At 37.3% G+C, this 23,333-nt stretch overlaps 1 protein-coding gene across 1 annotated transcript in view; it reads right to left on the reverse strand.

Annotated features, from left to right (window-relative positions):
- Positions 1–22,719, reverse strand: part of SMC3 (structural maintenance of chromosomes 3) — a 38,318-nt gene extending 15,599 nt beyond the window's left edge. The window contains exons 1-15 of the mRNA XM_077877658.1: positions 22,562–22,719; positions 21,535–21,610; positions 15,139–15,177; positions 12,698–12,765; positions 11,006–11,077; positions 10,569–10,648; positions 10,219–10,297; positions 8,226–8,343; positions 6,664–6,839; positions 5,614–5,694; positions 5,221–5,385; positions 4,797–4,918; positions 3,268–3,481; positions 806–909; positions 43–142 (exon numbers count right to left, since the gene is read on the reverse strand). Of these exons, the coding sequence (XP_077733784.1) occupies positions 43–142; positions 806–909; positions 3,268–3,481; positions 4,797–4,918; positions 5,221–5,385; positions 5,614–5,694; positions 6,664–6,839; positions 8,226–8,343; positions 10,219–10,297; positions 10,569–10,648; positions 11,006–11,077; positions 12,698–12,765; positions 15,139–15,177; positions 21,535–21,610; positions 22,562–22,576 (1,509 nt within the window). The 5' untranslated portion in view covers positions 22,577–22,719. The remainder of the gene's footprint in view (positions 1–42; positions 143–805; positions 910–3,267; positions 3,482–4,796; positions 4,919–5,220; positions 5,386–5,613; positions 5,695–6,663; positions 6,840–8,225; positions 8,344–10,218; positions 10,298–10,568; positions 10,649–11,005; positions 11,078–12,697; positions 12,766–15,138; positions 15,178–21,534; positions 21,611–22,561) is intronic.
- Positions 22,720–23,333: the final 614 nt, after the last annotated feature.

Below are 23,333 nucleotides of genomic sequence, written 5' to 3' on the forward strand. Positions count from 1 at the left end.
TTGTCTCAATGTAAACTGAAGTAATGAAAAGAACCTGCCCACCTTTCCTGTTGCTGCTCTAAGAAGTTGCTGTTTCTTTTCAAGATCTTCTCTTTTAGCAGCAAGTGCTTGTTGTTCTGCATTCTCCTCTCTCCACAAGTAACTAATCAATAAAAATTAGACTGTCTTTAATTTAAAAGCATTAAGATGCACCAATAGTATATAATTTGGGATAAAATACTGAAAAAAATTAAACTTGAACAGTTCATTTATAATTTTAAGGATTTTTTTCAATGATTTATTTGAGAGACCAAGTGAGGGAGCGAGAGCATGCACAAGCAGGGAGAGGGAGAAGTAGACTCCCTGCCGAGCAGGGAACCTGATTCAGGGCTCAATCCCAGGACCTGAACCAAAGGCCGACGCTTAACAGAGCCATGCGGGCACCTCAAGATTTTTAAGTAGTTACTCTCTATATTCAAAGTGGGTCTCAAATTCAAAGCCCCTAAGATTGAGTCACACATGCTCTACCAACTGAGCCAGTCAGGCACCCCTAGTTCATTTATAACTTTTTTTAAGATTTTATTTATTTATTTATGAGAGACACAGAGAGAGAGGCAGAGACATAGGCAGAGGGAGAAGCAGGCTCCATGCAGGGAGCCTGATGTGGGACTCGATCCTAGGACTCCAGGATCATGCCCTGAGCTGACAGGCAGACGCTTACCTACTGAGCCACCCAGGAGTCCCTCATTTATAACTTAAAGACCATTTAACAGCCAGTAATCAGTGCTACTCAAAAAAATTATGGCATATTTTAGTCTATACTAACTTTCTTTCACTTTGTAATTCATCTTTCTTATTTTTTACTTCGTAGTATTTTCTGTCCAGTTCTTCTACTCGAGCTTTGACTTCATTAAGGTCTTGATCCAGTTTCTATGGAGATAAAAATAATTTAAACTTAAAATCCAATTTCATGCAAACTAATCCATAGTGACAGCAAAATTAGTAGTTGCTAGGGGACAGCCAGGGAAGGAGGAATTGGAAATGTTTTAGGGTGATGAATGGGTTTATGTTAACTGTAGTGATGATTTCACAGAGGTATTCATATGTCAAAACTTATCAAATGATGCATTTTAAATACAGGCATGTACTGTGTGTCAATTGTACCTTAATGAAACTGTTAAAAAAAATCCAATTCTAACTTTTAAAAAATGCCTGTAGGCAAAGAGCACATCAAGAAAAACCAACCATAAAATCAATTACTCTACAAAATATTGCTAAAATTAATTTGCTCATTAACGATCTAAACCTTACTAGAATTCTAGGAGAAAAAATACATTCACAAATGCTCAAAATACTGTAGTCACACTTTTCACACTACACACATAAAACAGAACATAAGAGATTGAGGATTACACTAAGCAAAAACCTACTCTACATAATGCAATCAGCACCATAAAATCATCTCTATCCAGAATAAAAGACTTCACCAGTGGAAGGTGTAGCTGAAATACTGCAAAATATAATGAAGTTCAAGCCTAAGAAAGAATGAATAAAAACTCTATTGAAAAATCTTGGTTCATCACTTGGCTGTTTCAAAAAGAGTATTTGTTGAGGTTGTCTCCATGAATTCAAGACAAACACATTTTCTTTATTTCAGGAAAGGACATGCAGCCATCATAGCTGAAACTATATGAATCAATTTCCAAGTAACTAAACTATCTGGATCAACCTGTGTTTTCCATTCCCTCCATAAAACATCCTGACCAAAGCACACTGGACTCTTGAAGCTAGAAGACTATTGTCTATTACTCCTGGTCACTCTTCTACCAGTTATTTACGATTACAGAGCAAATTGTGTTTGCTCACCACTGTTTTTGTTTTTTGTTTATGCTGTGATTGTGTTAAATATTAAACAGACTATGAAGACAAAGCAAAGAGCGGTTTCTCTAAAAACTTGATTTAGTTTTGCACACTCAAAGGTGACTCACTAAAAACTGAATTTAATAGGGAAATCAACTCTAAAAGACTCGAGAGAAATAACATAATACATAAAAACACGTATTAATATGTAATATGTACTTTATTAACAAAATACAGTAATTCAAAATGTCAAATCACAAAGTTAGACTAGGGAACTGATCCAGATTACAAAAGATAACAGAAATATGAAAACTAAATGTAATATATGACCCTAGATTGAATCTTGGAAGTTTCATTGAGCTCTAAGGAGAACTATACTTACATGCGTGGCTTGTAACAAAAAAGTCCCCTGGAAACTACTCATACTCAAAAGAAACATCTTGGGCTCTACATGAAAAGACTGGTATGAATTCTGGTGGGGGGGTACTGATAATGGGGGAAGCTATGCATTTGTGGGGGTATAAGATATATAGGAAACTTCTGTATCTTCCTCCCAATTTTGCTGTGAACCCAACACTGCTCTTAAAAAATGAAAAGCCCAGTCCATGAGCATACCTTTATCTTTATAAGCAAAATAAGATATGTTATGTTTACATGTATATAAATAATATTTACTATTATACATAAAATTTTAATATACATCTTACATATGTCAAGATTTTATGCATTTAGTGGCTTTTTGATAAACCAATAACCAACTGGTGCAGATCTCATAAGTTAACAGGGTTCCTCTGTGTAGATACATATAGAACATGCTCACCCTACACTTGTCCTACACACTCCCTTTCTCATCATTTCTATAGGCCTTCAATCACCTATATACAGCCACACATAACACTTACCATTTTCCCTCTTTCTCATTTTAAATAATGTGAGATCTTTCTTATTCTAGATGGGATTTTATCTTCTACTTCAATTTTTTAGAAAATGCTACCAAACATGCATAGTAGCTAATGTTTAATTCATTTAGAAAATCTTATAAAATCACCACTGCCTTAACAAAAAATATATTCTGTATAAGTTGACAGAGAACTGTGAAAGATTGTAAAAATGGAAAAAAATTTAAGTTACTCTGAAGTTATATTTTAGATTTATCATGTTAAAATTAAAGGTACTTCAGGAACATTCCACCAATTTATAAAAATATATTTTAAGATATATTCAATGTATACGAACTCTTATAGAGCTGGAAAAAAACTACCATATAGATATTAAATTGGGCTAATCTTTTCTAAGTAAGTACCTGTTTTCTGTATATTAAGAGTAGCAATGTAACTGTTCAACAAAGTAAAACTTAATGAAATAGGTAACATGTACATATTTATGTCTTCTGAAAGGTTTTCACAAAGTAGCTATAAAAGCTCTTACATTATACTGCTCCAGGTTTTTCTCTTTATTTGCCTCAGTGTCCTCCAAATCCTTGTGGATAGCCGCAATCTGTCTTTTCTTGTCATTAATAGCCTGATCTAAAGACTTCAGTTCCTTTTTAATCCACTTATCTCTTTCTTCTTTTGATGTAAACTGGCTTCCTCGACCCTGCTTTGCATAAAGATCTGTTCTTTCCTGGGTAGCCTGGGCCAATCTATACAAGACAGAAGAAAAGAATGATTAAAAAAGAGATGAGAAAATAAATTTAAACTGCAATTGATATGTCAAGAGCACACAGAAACAATAGTCATTTTTAAAATTCCATTAAAAAAAACAAAAGCAACTGGTATCTAATACAGCTCCTTGGACTAGTACTAAATAATATAAATTTCATTTTATTTTTAAAAAATATTTTATTTATTCACAAGAGACAGAGAGAAAGAGAGGCAGAGACACAGGCAGAGGGTGAAGCAGGCTCCATGCAGGGAGCCCAATGCATGACTCGATCCCGGGACTCTGGGATCATGCCCTGAGCCAAAGGCTCAACCACTGAGCCACCCAGGCGTCCCTATAAATTTTATTTTGAAAAGTCACATTTAAAGTCATGTAAAATAGCCCATATCCTAAGGATTTCAGGCACATAATGTCTTTATTTCTACTCCAGGTCTGGGTTAGTAAAGCTAGAGACAGTTCTAATATCCTACTACTCTCAGGAATTTTCAAAATGCATTTAACTATATAGACATTTCTAACTCCTTACAATAAATGATACTACCAAGGTTAAAAGGCAAGAGAAAGGGCAGCCCAGGTGGCACAGCGGTTTAGCGCTGCCTTTGACCCAGGGGGTGATCCTGGAGACCCGGGACTGAGTCTCGCATTAGACTTCTCCCTCTGTCTGTGTCTCTGCCTCTCTCATGAATAAATAAAGTCTTTTAAAAAAAAAAAAAAGGGCAAGAGAAAGACAAAACATTTACAATATATAGATTACTAGAATAAATATAGATTACAAACAACCCTATCAAACAATAGGAAAAGTATCAGAAAAAAATGGGCAAAGGAAATAATTTACTAAAACAGATACTGGTAGCATAAAAACATAATGCACTAAACCATGAAATCAGCAAAGTTGTCATGTTCAATTTACAGACACTAAAATGTCCAGATGTTAAAACAACAATGAAAAAAGGAAAAAGGGTGAAACAGAGCAAGATGTTATGTTGGTTTAAAAAAAAAAAAAAAAAAAGAACAACAAATCCATGTTTTTAAAAGCCCAACATCTAGGCAAGTTATTTAACGTACCAGAGCCTTGAGTTTGTTGAACTTACACTGAGGATGTGAATCTCTTAGGGCTTCTGAGTGAAAAAAATGTATATGATGTATATACAGTAATGCTTGGCCCACAGTAGCTGTTTAACATAGACTATTACTTTGAAACTGGATTTAACTTTTGCTGTGTCTTAATTCATAACTATTTAGCTTTCACAGAAAAACTACATAGAAAGTTAGAAATGGTAAAAGAAATCCCAGACCTAGCAATTCCTCGCTCTTCTTTTTCTTTCACACTGTTGAATTTAGGTTCTGTTTCTGCCAGTTCTTTCTGCTTCTCTTCTATTTTTTCAAGTAGCTTCTGCCTCTCTTTTAATAAGCGTTTCTGTAAATAAAGCAGGGTAAGTAAAAATGCAATCTTAAAAATTTCTGCTTAAGTCTAGCATAAAATATTTTCTCATGAAAAAAAATTGATGAGAAAACTGATCCTGCAACACAAAACTAACTTTTAAATGAAAGAAACAGGACACAGTACTGAGCTGCTACATGAGTAGAAATTATTTTAATGTGCCAGATCTTTTTCAAAAATTTAAAATCATGTACCCCCATGACAGAAAGCATGGTCTTTTGCAATTCATATTCAGCTTGAACATTTATAAGTCTTTCATTTTTAGTATTTTAACTTACCCTTTGTTCACTATTGCCTGCCAGTTCATCTTGTAAATCTTTGGCTTTAAGCTCCAACTTAGTCCTCTGCTTAATTTGTTCTTGCCTTTCAGCGCTGAGCTGCTCCTTTTCTTCTTTCATAGCTGAAATTTTTGTTTTCAATTCTCTAACTTGGCGCTCAATATCCTAGTCAAGTATCAAACAGAAATGAATCAAACAATTAGAAGTGGAACAGGAGAGTTTCTATTAGTTCTGTCCTTTTTTCCCTTCATTTACAAGTTCAGTACTATTCTGTCTTTCTAATGCTCAATCCCAGTAACACCTGTTTGAAGTTTCCACTCCCTAATTCTGGTACAAAAGGATTTACTGTGGTCAAAAAATGTAAGTCAACATAAGCCTTGTTTATAATCTTACCTCCATCTTATCTCTTGCATCCTGCTGGGCATCTCTTAATTGTCTGGATTTTTCTCCACTAGTCTCTCGCTTAGCAGAAAGCTGAGGGGGACAAAAAGCTGTAAGTTCTAACTCACTTTGTATTTAATATGTCATAACGTAGCAGAATTTTAAAATATCTGCTAAAATAAAATCATTCACTTGAAGAGGCTTTTATTTATTTACTTTTTTTAGTAGTTTTAAATGGAAAGCTCCTATAGTTTTAAATATTACCTAAAACAAATTAACAAATTTTTGGACAAAAGGTTGGCAAAAAAAAAAAAAAAATCAGCAATACTAATTACAAAATACTTTTTTTTTAAGATTTTATTTATTCACGAGAGACACAGAGAGGCAGAGGGAGAAACAACAAAAATACATATTAAAAAGCCAAAAAAAAATTCATGAAGCTTTTTTTTTTTTTAATTTTTATTTATTTATGATAGTCACACACAGAGAGAGAGAGAGGCAGAGACATAGGCAGAGGGAGAAGCAGGCTCCATGCACTGGGAGCCCGACATGGGATTCGATCCCGGGTCTCCAGGATCACGCCCTGGGCCAAAGGCAGGTGCTAAACCACTGCGCCACCCAGGGATCCCCGGAGCTTTTTTTTTTTTATAAAGTAAACTCCACCCCCAACATGGGGCTTAAACTCATGACCCTAGTATCAAGAGTCCCATATTCCACTGACTGAGCCAGCCAGGCACCCCTTCATGAAGCTTTTATTTATTTTTTCCTTTTTTTTTTCATGAAGCTTTTAAAGGTGGCTTCCCTCATCTTGGTTTGCACTGCACCACCACCTGATTATATTTCAGACACAACTATAGCAAGGACCATACAGGTCTAAGGATTTTCCTTGGAATAAACTGAACGAAAATGAACGAACAATTTTACTGACCAATGATTTCACTAAGAGGTTTAAAATTCTTTAAGTTTCTATTTAAAAATCATTGAAAAATAGAAATATAAAATGAGCTTAACATATAAAACAAACTAAAATCACTCTGAATTTAAGTGACAAAGTTCTTTTACCTCATCAAGTTTAGCACGAGTCTCGTTAAGTTCCTGGTTGTAAATGGTATATTCCAAGGCTCGTCTCATTTTATCCCACTTCTGATACTGAGCTAGTTCTTCCTTTTCTTCCTCTAAGGTATGTAATCTCTCTTCAATGTATTTTAACAACTCATTGATTTTTTCCCGTTTACCCTCTTAAAAAGAAATGAGAGAGGGGCGAAGAAGTTGAATAAAACTTTTATGTAAATAATAACTTTCTTCAAATATGCTAGGAGTTCAAGGAGTTAAAATTAATCTTAAGAACTATAGCTTAATATGATAGTATGTGACAACCAAATCTAAGATACTAAAATGACACGATGCTTTATTATGAAAAGCATCAGAGAATAAAGTTACACATGGTGACACTTTTTAATTTTATAACTCTTAAGTTTTTCCCCTCTTCTCCCCTTTCATCTATTTCACCCATCTTCCCCCTGCACCACCACCACCCTGGCAACCACCAGTTTGTTCTCTGTATTTATGAGTCCGTTTCTGTTTGTTTGTTTGCTTGGTTTAAGATTCCAAATCTAAGTGGAATCCTGTATTTGCCGTTCTCTGATTTATTTTACTCAGCACAATACCCCTCTAGATTCATCCAGGTTGTCACAAACGGCAATATCTCATTTTTTAAAAAGTGAGTAATATTCCACTGTATACATATACCATATCTTCTTTATCCATTCATCTGTTGATGGAAACTTAAGTTGCTTCTACCTCTTGGCTACTGTTAAGTAATGCTACAAGGAACATATGGTCCATATGTATCTTTTCGAATCAGTACTTACTAGCTCTTATGCTACATTTGCTTAAGGGCCTCAGTTTAAACGTCCTTTAAAGGCAACTGTGCCTTCCCACATCATTAAAAAAAACCTCCAAAAACCCTACTAACATCATTAATGTCATCGATTTTCAACTTTTATAGTAACAGCATTATCTGTAACTGCCATATACAGAACACCCCCTATATTCCAATCATGAAGCTACTTTGCTCCTCTACCATGAACTATGAAAAAGAATTTTACATATGGAGAGGTTTTAGATCAGAAAGATCAAGTCTAAAGTCACAATATCAGTTAATTATTATTAGTCAGATTTTTGAACTCAGGACTGACTCTAAAATGTGACAGAACACAGCACTTGAACAACAAAGTAGGGTTTTTATAATACATGTACTAAAGGAAAATTCTAAGTTCAAAGTGTTGAACTTGCTCCTAAACAACTTAAAACCTAATGCCAACTGATACTCCCACTTAGAATTTTTCTTGAGGATTGCATCCAAATCTGTTACCTTACTAACAATGAGGATGGTAAAGGCACAAAATAGTTGACCTACAAAGGCATTACTATCTAACAGCATTTCTTTATTTAAAGAGAGAAATTACTGGAAATTTCAAACCTTAAAGTGTAACAAACTAATTATCTCTCCATTCAGTGCAAAGGCAAATTATCAAACTGTATACTCCTGAGAATAGAACTCCTTTCAATATAATAACACAACAAAATAATTTATAATAAAGGGCAGAATCACATTTCTTTACCTGTTTCTTTCATTAGAGATATGCTTTCTTCTTTTCGTTCATCATATACTCTAGTACCAGCTACTTCTCTTAATAGTTTTAGTCTCTGAGAATCCGGTGCTGTGGCCATCTGGTTGATCTAAAATTTTTAGAAAAATAATTATGACATAGCTACACACTGTTCTTTAAGAATGCTACCTTTATTTATTTTTTTTAGAACACTACCTTTAAAGAGTATCCACATGCTGAGTTTTAAGTACCACTTCAAGAATTTAATTTGTATAGTGCATATACCCACATATCTATATCCTTTATTAAATGAAATTTATCAAATGAAAATCCAAATAGAATTGATCCATTCATAAGTCGAATTTATTAATAAAACTCTAAATTAAAAATGAAGAACATTCCATTACCATATTTTTTCTAAGTCAACATGATAAGGTATAAAAGATGAACTCCACTCTAAAAGAACAAAGTATTTTTACAAGCGGGAAGCTATTGTGCTACATTAAAAAACTATAATGGAAAAAAAAAAAAAACTATAATGGTATTATCAAAAATTTAACAGGGACATCTCGGTAGCTCAGTTGGTTGAGCATCCAACCCTTGGTTTTAGCTCAGGTCATGATCTCAGGGTTGTGAAATCAAACCCTGCATCTGTCTCCCCACTCAGTGTCGAGTTGGCTTAAGATTCCCTTTCTTGGGGCAGCCCCGGAGGCTCAGCGGTTTAGCGCCGCCTTCAGCCCAGGGCCTGATCCTGGAGACCCGGGATCGAGTCCCACATCAGGCTCCCTGCATGGAGCCTGCTTCTCCCTCTGCCCGTGTCTCTGCCTCTCTCTCTCTCTCTCTCTCTCTCTGTGTGTCTCTCATGAATAAATAAATAAAATCTTAAAAAAGAGAAGACTCAGATAAATGATCTTTCACAATCAGCCTTTTATAGAAATTCCTTGCTTATAAAGATGGTCTTTTCAAAAACTTGTTCTGCATTTCCCAAATGTGAAACACCACACTCTTCCTAATCACTTCTCCTAAATGCTACCTTTCCAACACATATCTAAAAATCCTTCAATATGAAATAAGTGGATATTTAAAAAGAACTTTCCTGGGACACCTGGGTGGCTCTGGTTCAGCAGTTGAGTATCCACCTTTGGCTGAGGGTGTGATCCCGGGTCAGGGGATCGAGTCCCACATCGGGCTCCTTCTGAGGAGCCTGCTTCTCCCTCTGCCTGTGTCTCTGCCTCTGCCTCTCTCTCTCATGAATAAATAAAATCTTAAAAAATAAAATAAAAATAAAAAGAACTTTCCTTTAGTCCAAAAAACTACTACAACAAACTACGAGAACACTGCAGGGTATGTTTTTAAAAAAGAAATCAGCTACAGTTTAAAGTATGTGAGGAGACAGTAGAAAGTATATTACTAAAAACTATAAAAAATATAACTCTACAAGAAAAAATAATATGTGGCATTATGGTAGATTTCTGGAAATGTAAGCTTTTTAACCATTTCAGTTCTGTGATATGTTAAGTAACAGAGTTATTAATTTTAGGAAGTAATTTTTTTAGTGTTATTTTTAAAGAATTTCTATAGTATATATTTTTTAAAGCAGGCTCCATGCCCAGCATGCAGAGCTTGTATTCACAATCCTGAGATCAAGACCTGACCTAACATCAAGAGTCAGATGCTTAGCCAACTGGATCTACCCAGGTGCTCCTCTATAATATTCTTAAAAATGATCATTTTGACTTTCACAAATCAAAAATGCCTTCCAGTACAGTACAACTTATTAAGAGATATAGGCAAAGAAAACAAGATCCAACTGCTGAAATGATTCTATCCTACTACACAACAGATGTACTTTGCAGTCACATAAAAGGTAATAAATCAATGAAAACAAGACAGTAAGGTCCATTTTTCATTCAATTTAATCCCTAAAAATAAGCCAAGTTCATCATTCAAGTGAATACACTCAAGAGAACAAATTCTATAAAACAAGGACATACAATTTTTTTACCTTTCCTTGTTTTACAATATAGTAAGGATTGCTTCGAGAAAAACCAGCACTTTCCAGGAGATTCATCACATCATTTTTCCTATCAATAAACATTGAAAAAAAAATTCAGATAAATAACCCAACAATAAGCAAAAACATAAAGGCAGACTCTTGAGTTAAGGGGCATGAGGGAGTATAGTCATTAAATAAACCATCTATTCTATCAAGCCTCAGATAATCCTGAATCTTAAGTTAATGCTCTAAATACTGGTTTGTTGAACATGAGGCATATAACCCATATAACGCGGCAAATAAAATACTTTTACTCCTGTGAAAGACATTAAAACGTAAAAAAAAAAAAAAATGCTTACGTGACCATTTTCTTGTCTAAGAAATACTGATCCTTTTTGGCACCAATAACTCTTCTAAGTGAAACTTCTTCTTTATCGATCTAAGAAAAAATGTAAAAGCCTAAAGTTAATCTCACAGTAAAAATGGAAAACTCTTTATTTAATAAGGTCATTCTAGAGTCCTTAGTAATTATTTTGAAACTTATTTCTCAGTAAAGATATGCTATGAATATCAATTCTATGGCAGACATTTTCTCACAATAGCTTACACACTCCCATCAGTTTACTAGAATGTTCATTATAATTTTAAGACAAAATTAGTATGTAAACTGTATAGCTATTTTAGCATAAACTATAAGAGTTTAAGTACAGTTATAAATGTTTCAAAGCTTGTAAGAAAATTAGTTGCATCAATAAAATTCTCAACATTATTACTGGGGGAAAAAGCCATTACTCACGGGCAACCGGTTGTCCGAATTATCAAAAATAATCTCCACAAAAGCAGAAATGACACGAGGACCAGTACCCTCCTAAAACATGCAAACAAATTTGTCATTTATGTGATATTTTCACAACCTTTATCTTTTTCTTCTCTAAATACTTTTTAAAGTTTAGTGCATGATAACAAGCCTAATTCAATAGAGAAAAATTTCTAACAGACGGGTATTTATCCTTCTTGTCAAAAGAGCAAAGATACTGGATTAGGATAACACCACTTTTCAACCAAATGGTTAGATTCTAACTAAAAACATGAGAACTATGCAAGAGATATCAAAGTCAGATATATTTAGGTCTTGTTCTGAAGACCACTTTATTAGAACATACATGCCCATGTAATTCTACTTATTTGCTAGTATCTACAACACTTTGAGGTTTTTCTCTTACAGACTCAATGCTGGAAAGGAACCCTAATAAAGTATATAATTACTAGAACTCGGCTTTCTTAAACACTTAATTTGCAATACACTACATAATTTAAATCTGCCATGAAGAGACACACATTTAACATGTGTCACATATAGATCAATTTATGACCCAGGCACTTTGATACCAAGTCCAGATAATTTCCAGATTTTATTAAAAAATTTTTAAAGATTTTTTTAAAAGATTTTATTTATTTATTCATAGAGACACAGAGAGAGAGAGAGAGAGGCAGAGACACAAGCAGAGGAAGAAGCAGGCTCCATGCAGAGAGCCTGACGTGGGACTCGATCCAGGATCTCCAGGATCACGCCATCGGGGCTGCCCCCTTTTTAAAGATTTTATTCATTTATTCATGGAAGACAGAGAGAGAGAGAGAGGCAGAGACATAAGCAAGGGAGAAGCAGGCTCCATGCAGGGAGCCTGATGCAGGACTTAATATTGGGACTCCAGGATCATGAGGTTACTCTTTCAATATCAATCTTAGAAACCTAAATATGTATCTATCTACAAGGTAACCAACTCTGGTTACTAGGCTAAAAATTCAAATTTAAGAGGGAAAATAAAAGATAATGGTTAAAAAACAAACACCTTCCTGTGAGAGACTCTGTTGAGGTATATTAAGGAATTTCACTTTCTGCTCTTATAACTAATTATAAGCCATATTAAAGCCAAAAAGAAATTTTATCATTAGTATAGCCTTTTGTAATTTTTTAATCCTGAAATTTTAGTTCTTATTCATAATTATCCAATGAAAAATTCTAACAATTTTCTTTACTATAATTATGCTTATCTTCCATATTGGAAAATCCTCTTACCATTTAACTTAAAAATATGGCCCAAAATAAAACAAGTATGTTGCTTAGTTTGCAATGGTCGTTTCTCTAATGTTCCCAATTCTGGTTCTAAGTCTCAAAGTTCTTAATTCCCAATCTCAAACTCTTTTTTCTCCTCAGCAAACCTGCTTCTGAGCATTACCAGACCATACTCCCTAATAAAGTATAGGGAAGACATACCCATCTATAGAAAATTTCCTTACTATTATAAAAAAATTAGACCTTTATCATGCACTAATATAGCAAATTCCAAAGAATACATACCCTTAAGAGACACTGTATCATATTTACAAAGGATCTGAAAGCTTGAACAAATGATTTTATTTACCAGAATTGATAACATAGTTTAAAAAATACATACTATCAATAACATCTCAAAGCAATTTCACTCACATGCAACAAAGCCAATCGCTGTTCTGGACGAAGATGACTGAACTCATCACTAAGAACAAACTGAATTGCTACAAATACAAAAACACAACTATTAGTACAGTCTAAAAGAAAGATTTATGCCTTATTTATAACTCCCCATAACTTCTATCATGTAATGAACAAGGCAGATAAAGCAGATTATCTCTTCTATATATGCAGAAAATTTGCCTGTACTTCAGACTAATTAGCTTAGAAATGATAAAATACTAAGGAGTTCCCACTGAAACACTTAAAGAAAAAGGGAACACTGAGATAACAAAAAGAGAGAAGCAAACCAGAGTCTCTTAATCAAAGTATACACTGAGTGGTTTTAAAACTTTGTTTTTAACCCACCAGATATAAATAATATACATCAAAATATTTTTTCTTTCTTTTTCGTCAAAATATTTATTAACAAAACAGGATATATTCCTACAATATCCTTAACCATATACTTTTTTTGTCAAAAGAAATAGAACTAAGTGGGAAATACAGGGAAATATTTCAGATTCCCACCTTCTACTGCACTGTTTGCACTGCCCTTATCTTCTGTATGAAGAAGCCATTCCTGCCTCTATACAGAGTACCTAACTGGACCACCCTGCCCTAGAAATGAAACTCTACTCAGCTGTCCTATTTCCAGTCCACCCAGGAGACCTTTGACATTCTAAGAGTTGAGTGTGCATTTATGAACGTGTATACTGAGGGTGGAGGTGGACTGGTTATCTTTTATAACCCCCTTGGGAGGATACATTCAAATTGCTTTCACTCCCCTAGAGATTACAAAATACTTCTACTCCAATCCCACTCTCTTACCATCACTAAATTACAACAATTGAAGGGCTATTGATTTGTGAGCACAGAAAGGATAGAACCTTTGTTCTTAAGCTCCCCACTTTTCCTCAAGGACTACTCAACTAAGAGGTTCAAATTTTTCAACTTACTTCTTCTATAGTCCAAAACTGTTAAAATGTTTTTTTTTCCTCTCTCTGAAAGATTTGCTAACAGAGGCACTATGATAATTAAATTCAGTTTTTTAAAGATTTGAGAGAGAGAGAAACAGAGAGAGCGTGGGTGGGGAAGGGCAGACAAGAGTCTCAAGTGGACTCCCCACTGAATGTAGAGGCTGACACAGGGTTTGATCCCATGACCTGAGCTGAAACCAAGAGTTGGATGATTAACCAACTGAGCCACCCAGGTGCCCCACTTAAATGTATTTTATCTTTAGAATTTTCAAAGCTATTTAACTATCATCAAATTAACAATCCTTGTTGAGTCTGTAATTTTTTATACCCCATCATTCGTAAGAATGATTTAGAGAACATTTTTTTAGAAGATGAAACTTGACTGGCTCAGTCAATAGAGCATGTGACTCTTCATTCTGGAAAATGAGTTCAAGCCCTATAATGGGTATAAAGCTTCCTTACTTAGTAAATAAATGAAACAGAAAAATGAAACATTTTCTAAATCAATATTAACCATTCTATTGTATTTACACTTTTATATATGTGCTTTGCAACATTTAAATACTGAACTCAAGTTTAAAAAGTACTTCCATTGGTATTATTTCAGGACTCTCACAACCCATCAAAGTAGGCAGGTCTAACACCGGTTTGATTTTTTTAAATAATTTATTTATTTATTCATGAGAAACAGAAGCAGAGACACAGGCAGAGGGAGAAGCAGGCTCCATGTAGGGAGCCCAATGCAGGATTTGATCCCGGGTCTCCAGGATCACGCCCTGGGCTGAAGGCGGCACTAAACCACTGAGCCACCCAGGCTGCCCTCTAACACCTTTTTTTTTTTTTTTAATTTTATGTATTTATTCATAGAGACAGAGAGAGAGAAAGAGAGGCAGAGACACAGGCAGAGGGAGAAGCAGGCTCCATGCAGGGAACCCGACATGGGACTCGATCTCGGTCTCCAGGATCACACCCCAGGCTGCAGGTGGCGCTAAACTGCTGCGCCACGGGGGCTGCCCTAACACCTGTTTTTAAAGTGCAAAGAGTAACACCTGTTTTTAAAGTGCAAAGAGTACCTTAGATTGTATTGCCCAGTCTCTCAGCTAATTAATCAGTGGTTATAGAGTAGAACTCAGATCATTATATTCACCCTATACACTAAGCTACTACCCTATATGAAGCATTTCTGGAGTTTCATGCAGACATAATCTCAGAAAATCAATTTTTCCAAGTACCACACTCAGCATGGAGCCCAATGAGGAGCTTGAACTGATGACCCTGAGATCAAGACCTGAGCTAAGATCAAGAACTGGATGCTTAACTAACTGGGCCACCAAGACGACCCTCAGAAAACCAATTTTTAAAATAAACTACCTAAAAAAAATAAATAAATAAAATAAAATAAACTACCTGAAGATGCCCAGGTCTTAACATATTTAGAATTTAAAAAACAATACCTACCATAAAAAAAGTTACTCTTTCCAGATCCATTTCTGCCCACTATAAAATGTCAAAAAATACATGTTACATTGCATATAAACCAGTAAAATTAAAATTTTACTAAAGTTTTAAAGTATTAAGTTTATATTCCATTTTCTAACTTAACATCTTAATATACGAAATTAAAAACAAAAGAGTGAACAAAAGAAATCAATAAATAAAAACAGCTTTAATCAACAAATGAGTACAAGTTTTGTATAGACATCAGATGTTTTTTTCCCTTAAATTTATTTCATTGACTCTTTTGCTCTTTCTAATAGTTTAAAATTAAAAGGAATAACCAAATACGTTACCAGGTTTTCACAACTTACATAGACATGTAATTCTATTTTAATTACTTATAATGGAGGATTTTTTTAATATTGTATTTATTTATTCATGAGAAACACACACAGAGAGAGAGAGAGAGGCAGAGACACAGGCAGAGGGAGAAGCAGGCTCCATGCAGGGAGCCTGACCTGGGACTCAATCCTGGGTCTCCAGGATCAGGCCCTGGGCTGAAGGCGGCGCTAAACCACTGAGCCACCCGGGGTGCCCTATAATGGAGTATTTTTAACATTCTAAAGATTCACATGTTGCTGAAATTTTTTAATACTTAAATAACTTCAAATTCTCAAACTATATGCATATTTAAGTACTTATGACCAGCCCTATAGATCATGTATAATCTCAGAATCATAAAACTACAAAAAAGTATAAGGCATTTTTTTTAACTACCTGAATTCAGAATTAAACAATTCTAAAAAACAAAACAAAACAAAAACAAAAACAAAAATTCTATACTTAAAAAGATACCAAATGTTTCAGATTTAATGAATTCATTTGAATTTTGCTGTTCAGTAAAATTCTCATTGAGTCAAACTATCCCAATCTCTCTCATCTTGACCAAAATACCCTAAACAAATTAGCCCTTACAGTTACCACCTTTAATGCAAAATAAAGTCTTAAAAAATCATTTCTGTTATGCAAGAAAGTAATGAACTGCTTTTAAAAAAAGACATGACAGAGAAGCCAGCTTAAAAAAGATTTCCACTGGCTTAATCTAGGACCATTTCAGCATCAAAATAATTAGATGAATTATAAATTTGTACTGGAGGGAAATCATCCATGATTCGATGCTGATAATAAAATGACAAATAAATAGCTAAGAAAGGAGAACTGCTCACAGAACACCACACAGTAAATGTGAAAGGAGTGCTAGAAATGGAAAATCATTTTGTAACCATCAGAATAAAGGCAATTATTATCAATGAATGCTAAATCTAGGGAGAAATTTTGATAAGGAGCACAATATTTGCAAGTGTTTCTCATTCTTATACTATTTATTAGTTGCAAGGGAAAAAAAAACACTATACAGTAGAAAAACTAGATAACTACCTAGACTGAGTGATCAAAAGTAACACAACTTAAAAAGAAGCAGAATGTCTTTACCTACAGATGTAAAATCCTCAGAACACATCATTTATGTAGTTTTTTTTAAAAAAAGGTTTTATTTTTATTTATTCATGAGAGACACAGAGAGGCAGAGACATAGAGAGAGCCAGATGCGAGACTTGATCCCAGGATCACAATCTGAACCAAAGGCAGATGCTCAATCACTGAGCCACCCAGGTGCCCTTATGTAGTAGTTTTTAAAAACAATGTTATAAAAAACAGAGAAAGGCTGTGGATATGATCCAGATTAAAGGAGACTGAAGAGATATGACAACTGAATGCCATACCTGACCCTAAAGTAGATCTTATACTGGAGGAGGAAAAAATATAAAGAACGTTTTTGGGTCAATCAGTATTACTGGAAAATGAAGAGATTATTTTATTAATGACAAATTTACTGAAGTTGATAACTGTACTGTGTTTACGTAAGAAAATATCCCTATTCTTAGAAAGTATACATTGAAGTCAAAGGTAAAGGACCATGACCTACATAATTTACTCTAAGAAAAAAAAAGTGTGAGAGGGAGTGCAAATGATAAAGGAAGGAAAATGTTAACAGGCAGATTTAGGGTAAAGGAGGCAGGAATATTATCTGTACTGTTCCTATTTATACAACTTTTCTGTAAACGTGAAATTCTCTAAATAGAAGTTTAAAAAGATAATTTATCATTAAAAGAATTACCTACAGTTCAAACCATAACCTACTCACAACTTAAAATTTTTAAACTTCCCTTTAAGAATTACTCCTACCCACAGAGTGGAAGACTAGAATGTTTAATATTCAGGGCTCATTCTTAAAAGATATTCAAGGGATCCCTAGGTGGCGCAGCGGTTTAGCGCCTGCCTTTGGCTCAGGGCGCAATCCTGGAGACTCGGGATCGAATCCCACGTCAGGCTCCCGGTGCATGGAGCCTGCTTCTCCCTCTGCCTGTGTCTCTGCCTCTCTCTCTCTCTCCCTGTGTGACTATCATAAATAAATGAAAAAAAAAAATTAAAAAAAAAAAAAGATATTCAAGACTTAAATAGAAAAAAATAGATTACTGACATATTACACTACAGGCTCATTTTTATTTAAAAAGATTTATGAAGATGTACACCAAGACTGAAGGGCTACTGAGATAGGTCTAGTTTATATATGCCCCAGATTCACCTGCCCCAATCCAAGTCTTGGCTGCCTGTCAATGGAGAGGCTCAGTATTCCACTACCTTAGGTTGTTTCAGCCTGCCCTGGGTACGTACTGAGATCAGATTTGCGAAAACTCAGAGGCTATAGTTCCCTGACTACTTCAGGGGCATTAGTTCCCAGAGTAACACAACCCAAAAGCATGGGGGTTAAATGCCCTGTGTGGTAAACTTTGACGAATCAGAGACAAGAACTAGAAGACAAAACCCTCTCCATTACTTTCCCATATGATCTTTCCCACACACAGTAGGTTCACAAAGTCTATCTGGAAGCTATCTAATTTGACCACAAACCAGCTGTGCCTTCTTTATAAAGCTGTAACCAGCTTTGCCCCTCTCTCGTGCCCTAAGACTGCATTCCTATTAAAGCCTTATTAATAGCTGAGTGGGCCTTGGACTGAGGACTACAGTTTATAGCTTTTTCCCATTTAGCTTTTAAGCTCTTCTATAATACTCTATAATTAATATGTATTTCTTTTGTTAAAAAGCTACAGAAAAGGTAACTTTAAAAAGGTACATGCTTGATACATTCAAACATTTATTCAAGGGATTCAAACATCAAACATCAACGTAAGAGGGATCTGCCTTCCAATCTTTAAGGTCAAAATCATTAATCAAAGTAGTAATGCTTTCACAGGATATTTTTCATGTTAATCTCAGTCTATACTACTTCAGGTCTTTCTTATATTATCAAGGTACTGGCTGTCATTCATTCATTCATGACAAAGAAAGAGGCAGAGACACAGGCAGGAGGGACTCAATCCCAAGATCCCACAATCAAGACCTGAGCCGAAGGCAGACGCTCAACCACTGAGCCACCCAGGTGTACCAAGATCCTTTTTTTTTTTTTTTTTTAAGTTTTGTTTTGTTTTTTAAAGATTTTATTTATTCATGAGAGACACAGAGAGAGGCAGAGACACAGGCAGAGGGAGCCTGACGTGGGACTCCATCCCAGGACTCCAGGAACATGCCCTGGGCTAAAGGCAGGCACTAAACCGCAGACCCACCCAGGCATCCCTCAAGGTACTGTGTTTTGTTTTGTTTTGTTTTTGTAAGATTTTATTTATTTGTTCATGAGAAACCAAGAGAGAGCAGCAGAGACACAGGCAGAGGGAGAAGCAGGCTCCATACAGGGAGCCTGACGTCGGACTCGATCCAGGGACTCCAGGATCACGCCCTGGGCTGAAGGCGGCGCTAAATCGCTGCTGAGTCACCCAGGCTGCCCAAGATATTGGTTTTTAAACACGTTTAAGGGGGATCCCTTGGTGGCTCAGCCATTTAGCACCTGCCTTCGGCCCTGGTGTGATCCTGGAGTCCCGGGATCGAGTCCCACGTGAGGCTCCCTGCATGGATCCTGCTTCTTCCTCTGCCTGGGTCTCTGCTTCTATGTCTCATAAAATAAAAAATAAAAAAAATTTTTAATTAAAAAACAAAACAAAAAGAAAAACACGTTTAAGCAGTAAAAGACTTGTTAAAATCAAAGAAATAACACTTAGACAATTTCCTCTGTAACTATTAGCAATCTAATAGCTAAAATAAAAATACTTGATAGATCCTACAGATATAATCATAAGTAATAATGATTTTATAGGAGTATCTTAATAATAAAATTATACCATTGATATAATTAAGATATTCATCTACTTTTAACCTGTAAGTTAAAGAAAAAACATTGATTTTTCCGTTTCTAAAGATTTTCTGATAAAATCAGAAGGCATTTGTAATCAAAATATAGTAAAACACTGGATCGAGCTATCCGTATGGCACACCAATTAAATTAACTATTCAATAGGTACAAGGCGGGGGGGGGGGGGGGGAATGTTTTCTTTATTCCCAACTATAAGCTACAAGTCATGTGCTGAGGGTAGGTTTTTTTTTTTGCCCTCAATTTTTTTTTTAAAGATTTTATTTATTTATTCATGATAGTCACACAGAGAGAGGCAGAGGGAGAAGCAGGCTCCACGCAGGGAGCCCGACATGGGATTCGATCCCAGGTCTCCAAGATCGCGCCCTGGGCCAAAGGCAGGCGCCAAACCGCTGCGCCACCCAGGGATCCCGCCCTCAATTTTTCTTAACTGAAGTATAGTTAACATTCTTGCCCTCAATTTTTAAGATTATTTATTTCTAAATAATGTTCTCCCTTTACTGATCTGTATATGAACCTCACTTATGTTATAGACTGAATTGTGTCACCTCCCTCTCCCCCCACTCCCATTCATATGCTGGAATCCTAATTCCAAATGTGATGGTATTTAGATAGGAGCCTTTGGGAGACAATGAGGTGAGGGTGGGGCCTTCATGATGGAATTAGTGTTCTAAAGAGGAAGAGGTAAAGAGAACCAAAGAGGTCATGCGAGCAAGATGATGAAGATGCTGACTCCCAGAATGTGACTATGCTGGCACCCTGATCTTGGGACTTGAGTTTCCAAAACAGAAAATAAAATACTGTTACTTAAGTCACCCAGTCTATATAAAATGGTAGGCCTAGCAGTCTGATATACCAATATATATTCCACAAGAAGGACAACGTATACAAGTTTATTCATCTAGCCTTTAAAAATTCAGCAGAACGTCAGAAAACACTTTTGCTGGCTGTATCAGCAAAAAATGGACACTACCATCCTTAGAGTATTTTTTTTTTTAAGATTTTATTCATTTATGCATGAGAGACAGAGAGAGGGGCAGAGACACGGCAGAGGGAGAAGCAGGCTCCATGCAGGGAGCCCAAAATGGGAGTAGATCACAGGTCTCCAAGATCATGCCTCAGGCTGAAGGCGGTGCCAAACTGCTGAGCCACTCAGGCTGCCCTCATCCTTAGAGTCTTTAGACTAAATACTGTATTGTAGAAGATTAATCATTCTAGCCCTTTACCCTCTTACATATACTTCATTTAATTTTCCCAATAGCCCTGTAAGATGGGTATCATTAGCTCCACTTTACAAATGAGAAAACTAAAGTCCCTCAGGGAGTCAAGAATGAAAATGACTGCGCCAGAACTGGGATTTGAAACCTATTCTGTTATGCTCCAAAGTTTATCCTCTTCCCACCAAGCTGGATTGTGGGACCTTAACAATATGACAGGAAAAAAAAATATCTGAGATCTGATTTGTGAATAAATAATGGGTATCTTTGAAATAAGGCAACAGTGACCTAAATTTTAACTAGGAAATGACATATCAAGAACAGAAAACCTCAAAAGCTAAATTGAGCGTCATTTGCTATAAACAAAGCTCTAACACACAGTCACACAACCTACAAGGCTACCCAAATAAGAATGAGTAACTAGTGATTATCTTATGCAAATATTTTATTTTTATTTTATTTTTATATTTTTTTAAATTTTTATTTATTTATGATAGCCACAGAGAGAGAGAGAGGCAGAGACACAGGCAGAGGGAGAAGCAGGCTCCATGCACCGGGAGCCCAACGCGGGATTCGATCCAGGGTCTCCAGGATCGCGCCCTGGGCCAAAGGCAGGTGCCAAACCGCTGCGCCACCCAGGGATCCCTTATGCAAATATTTTAATGTATAAAATAAGCAAACCATGAGTGCTGATAGACATGTTATGTCATATACAAAAAACATGTATTTACTCATGTCATACTCCAAGCCAATTCCTCTTTTCTTAAACCTAAAAGGACAGAATTAAAAAAAAAAAAAAAAAGGACAGAATTTTTTTAAGGACAGAATTTAAATGGTTCTACACCTATAAATCTGATGTTGTAAGCCATGGATACTTACCAATGACATTATGTTTTGAGCTGAAGGGATCTACAATTGTTTGATCTCTGTAACTCCGAAAACCCTGGATGATAACCTGATAAATAAAAAAAAGGCACTTTTCAGGGAACATATACTAAAAGAAGTAACTCCTAAACTAACGTTTCTCCTCAGCACTTCTCTCTTTCTGGCTTCTCCTCTAATGCAAGATAGAAAACTTTCTATTTCATGTAAGAGAAACTCATTCTGGAAAGTGGGGATTAAAAATCCTACAAAAAAACAAAAAACAAAAACACCTGCCGTTTACTAGTAACCACTGGCACTGCTGGAAACTGTGTCTAGCAGGCGCGCTGGGCTGGCCCCAGTTTTCTTATCCAAAGCGTTTCCCTCAGACCCACTAGCCAAAAAACAAACAAACAAAAAAAAAAGCAGACGTTCCAAGAAAGGGATGCTTAAGAGTCCAACACATCCCACAGAGAAACTTCTCCAAGAGCGTGAAGGGCTCGTCTCCGCGGTGGACTGCAGCGCGGGAAGACCACATTTTGACAGAAGTACACAAGTGGACGAGGTGGCGCTACACCTTCCGCGAGGGGGGGGCGTCCCCTTCGCGTCTCCCGCAATTCGAGGACAAAGACCCGCGGCTAGGCTGACACCCCACCCCCGGCCGAGCAGCGCCGCGGGGCTGAGGCGAGGAGACCACCGCTTCACGCACCCCCGCCGCGGCCCCCAGCCAGCTCGGCGCCCTCGAGCCCGCCCCCCGCCCCCCGCCTGCCCGGGAAGGCCCGCTCGCCCTCCAATCCTCCTGGAGCGCCCGCCTCCTCAGGGGAGCGCCCCGCGAGGCGGCCCGCGCTGCAGACCGGCGCCCCAGTTCTCAGGGCCCCGCGTCGCGGGGCGGGGCCTCTCCCCTCCCCCGCAGCCCGCGTTCAGCTCGGGGTCCGCCCTGCCGGGAGGCGGGAGGCGACAGGCCCCGGTCGCCCCGCGACACCCCCGCCTCACGGAGCGGCCCTCCGAGGCCCGTGACGGGGCGGGCGGGACGCACGGACCTCACCTGCTTTATGTACATGATTCCGCGCCCCTCGCCGGGGAGGACTCCTCCGGAGAAGCGACAGCGCGGTCGTGGGGTCCAGTGAGACGCCTACGAGACCCCTCCCCCAAGGCGCCGCTCGCCCCGCTCCAGCCAAACAAAATGGCGGCGCCCGTGGAGGCGGAGTCCGCGCCTTGGGCGGAACCATTCTCTCGGCCCCTACAGAGCGTAGGGGGCGTCGGGGTCTGGTCTTCTCTTTCTTTTTGTCCAAAGGAGCCTTCCACGGCGTCCCTAAGTGGATTTCATTTGATTGTTGAGTCTGTAGCTGAAATTCTCCTGAGAATTAGTCGGAAGCTTCGTTCGGAAAAGCCTTGTGCGTGAGGTTGGCCCGTGTTCCCTCCGAGCGCGGAGCCAATGGTTGCGTCCACAAGGGGCGAAAGGTTCGGCGCCAAAGGCAAGAGTGAGAGCCCGAGAGCCAATAGCGGGGCTTGCCGGTGGCCACGTGACCTCGGGCTGTTTAAAAACGCGCACCCGGCGCGGCTCTTGCAACCTGCAGGGTCTCGGGGACCCGGGGGCGGCGGCCGGTCTCTCTCCGCGCTCTCTGGGGGTTTATGTGAACCTAGAATGGCCTCCCCGGCTCGGAGCGCACTCGCAGCGCAGCCCGGAAGGGACGTGACGCTCGAAAATGTGTTGTAATACTGTGAAAATTAATAGCCTGGGACTTCTTCCTTTCTTCTGCTGAAAATCTAGGCAGATTTGGACAATTGCAACAAAAAGATTTAGATAAGAATAAAAG

This window comes from Canis aureus, chromosome 29 (assembly GCF_053574225.1).
Source record: "Canis aureus isolate CA01 chromosome 29, VMU_Caureus_v.1.0, whole genome shotgun sequence".
In the NCBI taxonomy this organism is placed as follows: domain Eukaryota; kingdom Metazoa; phylum Chordata; class Mammalia; order Carnivora; family Canidae; genus Canis; species Canis aureus.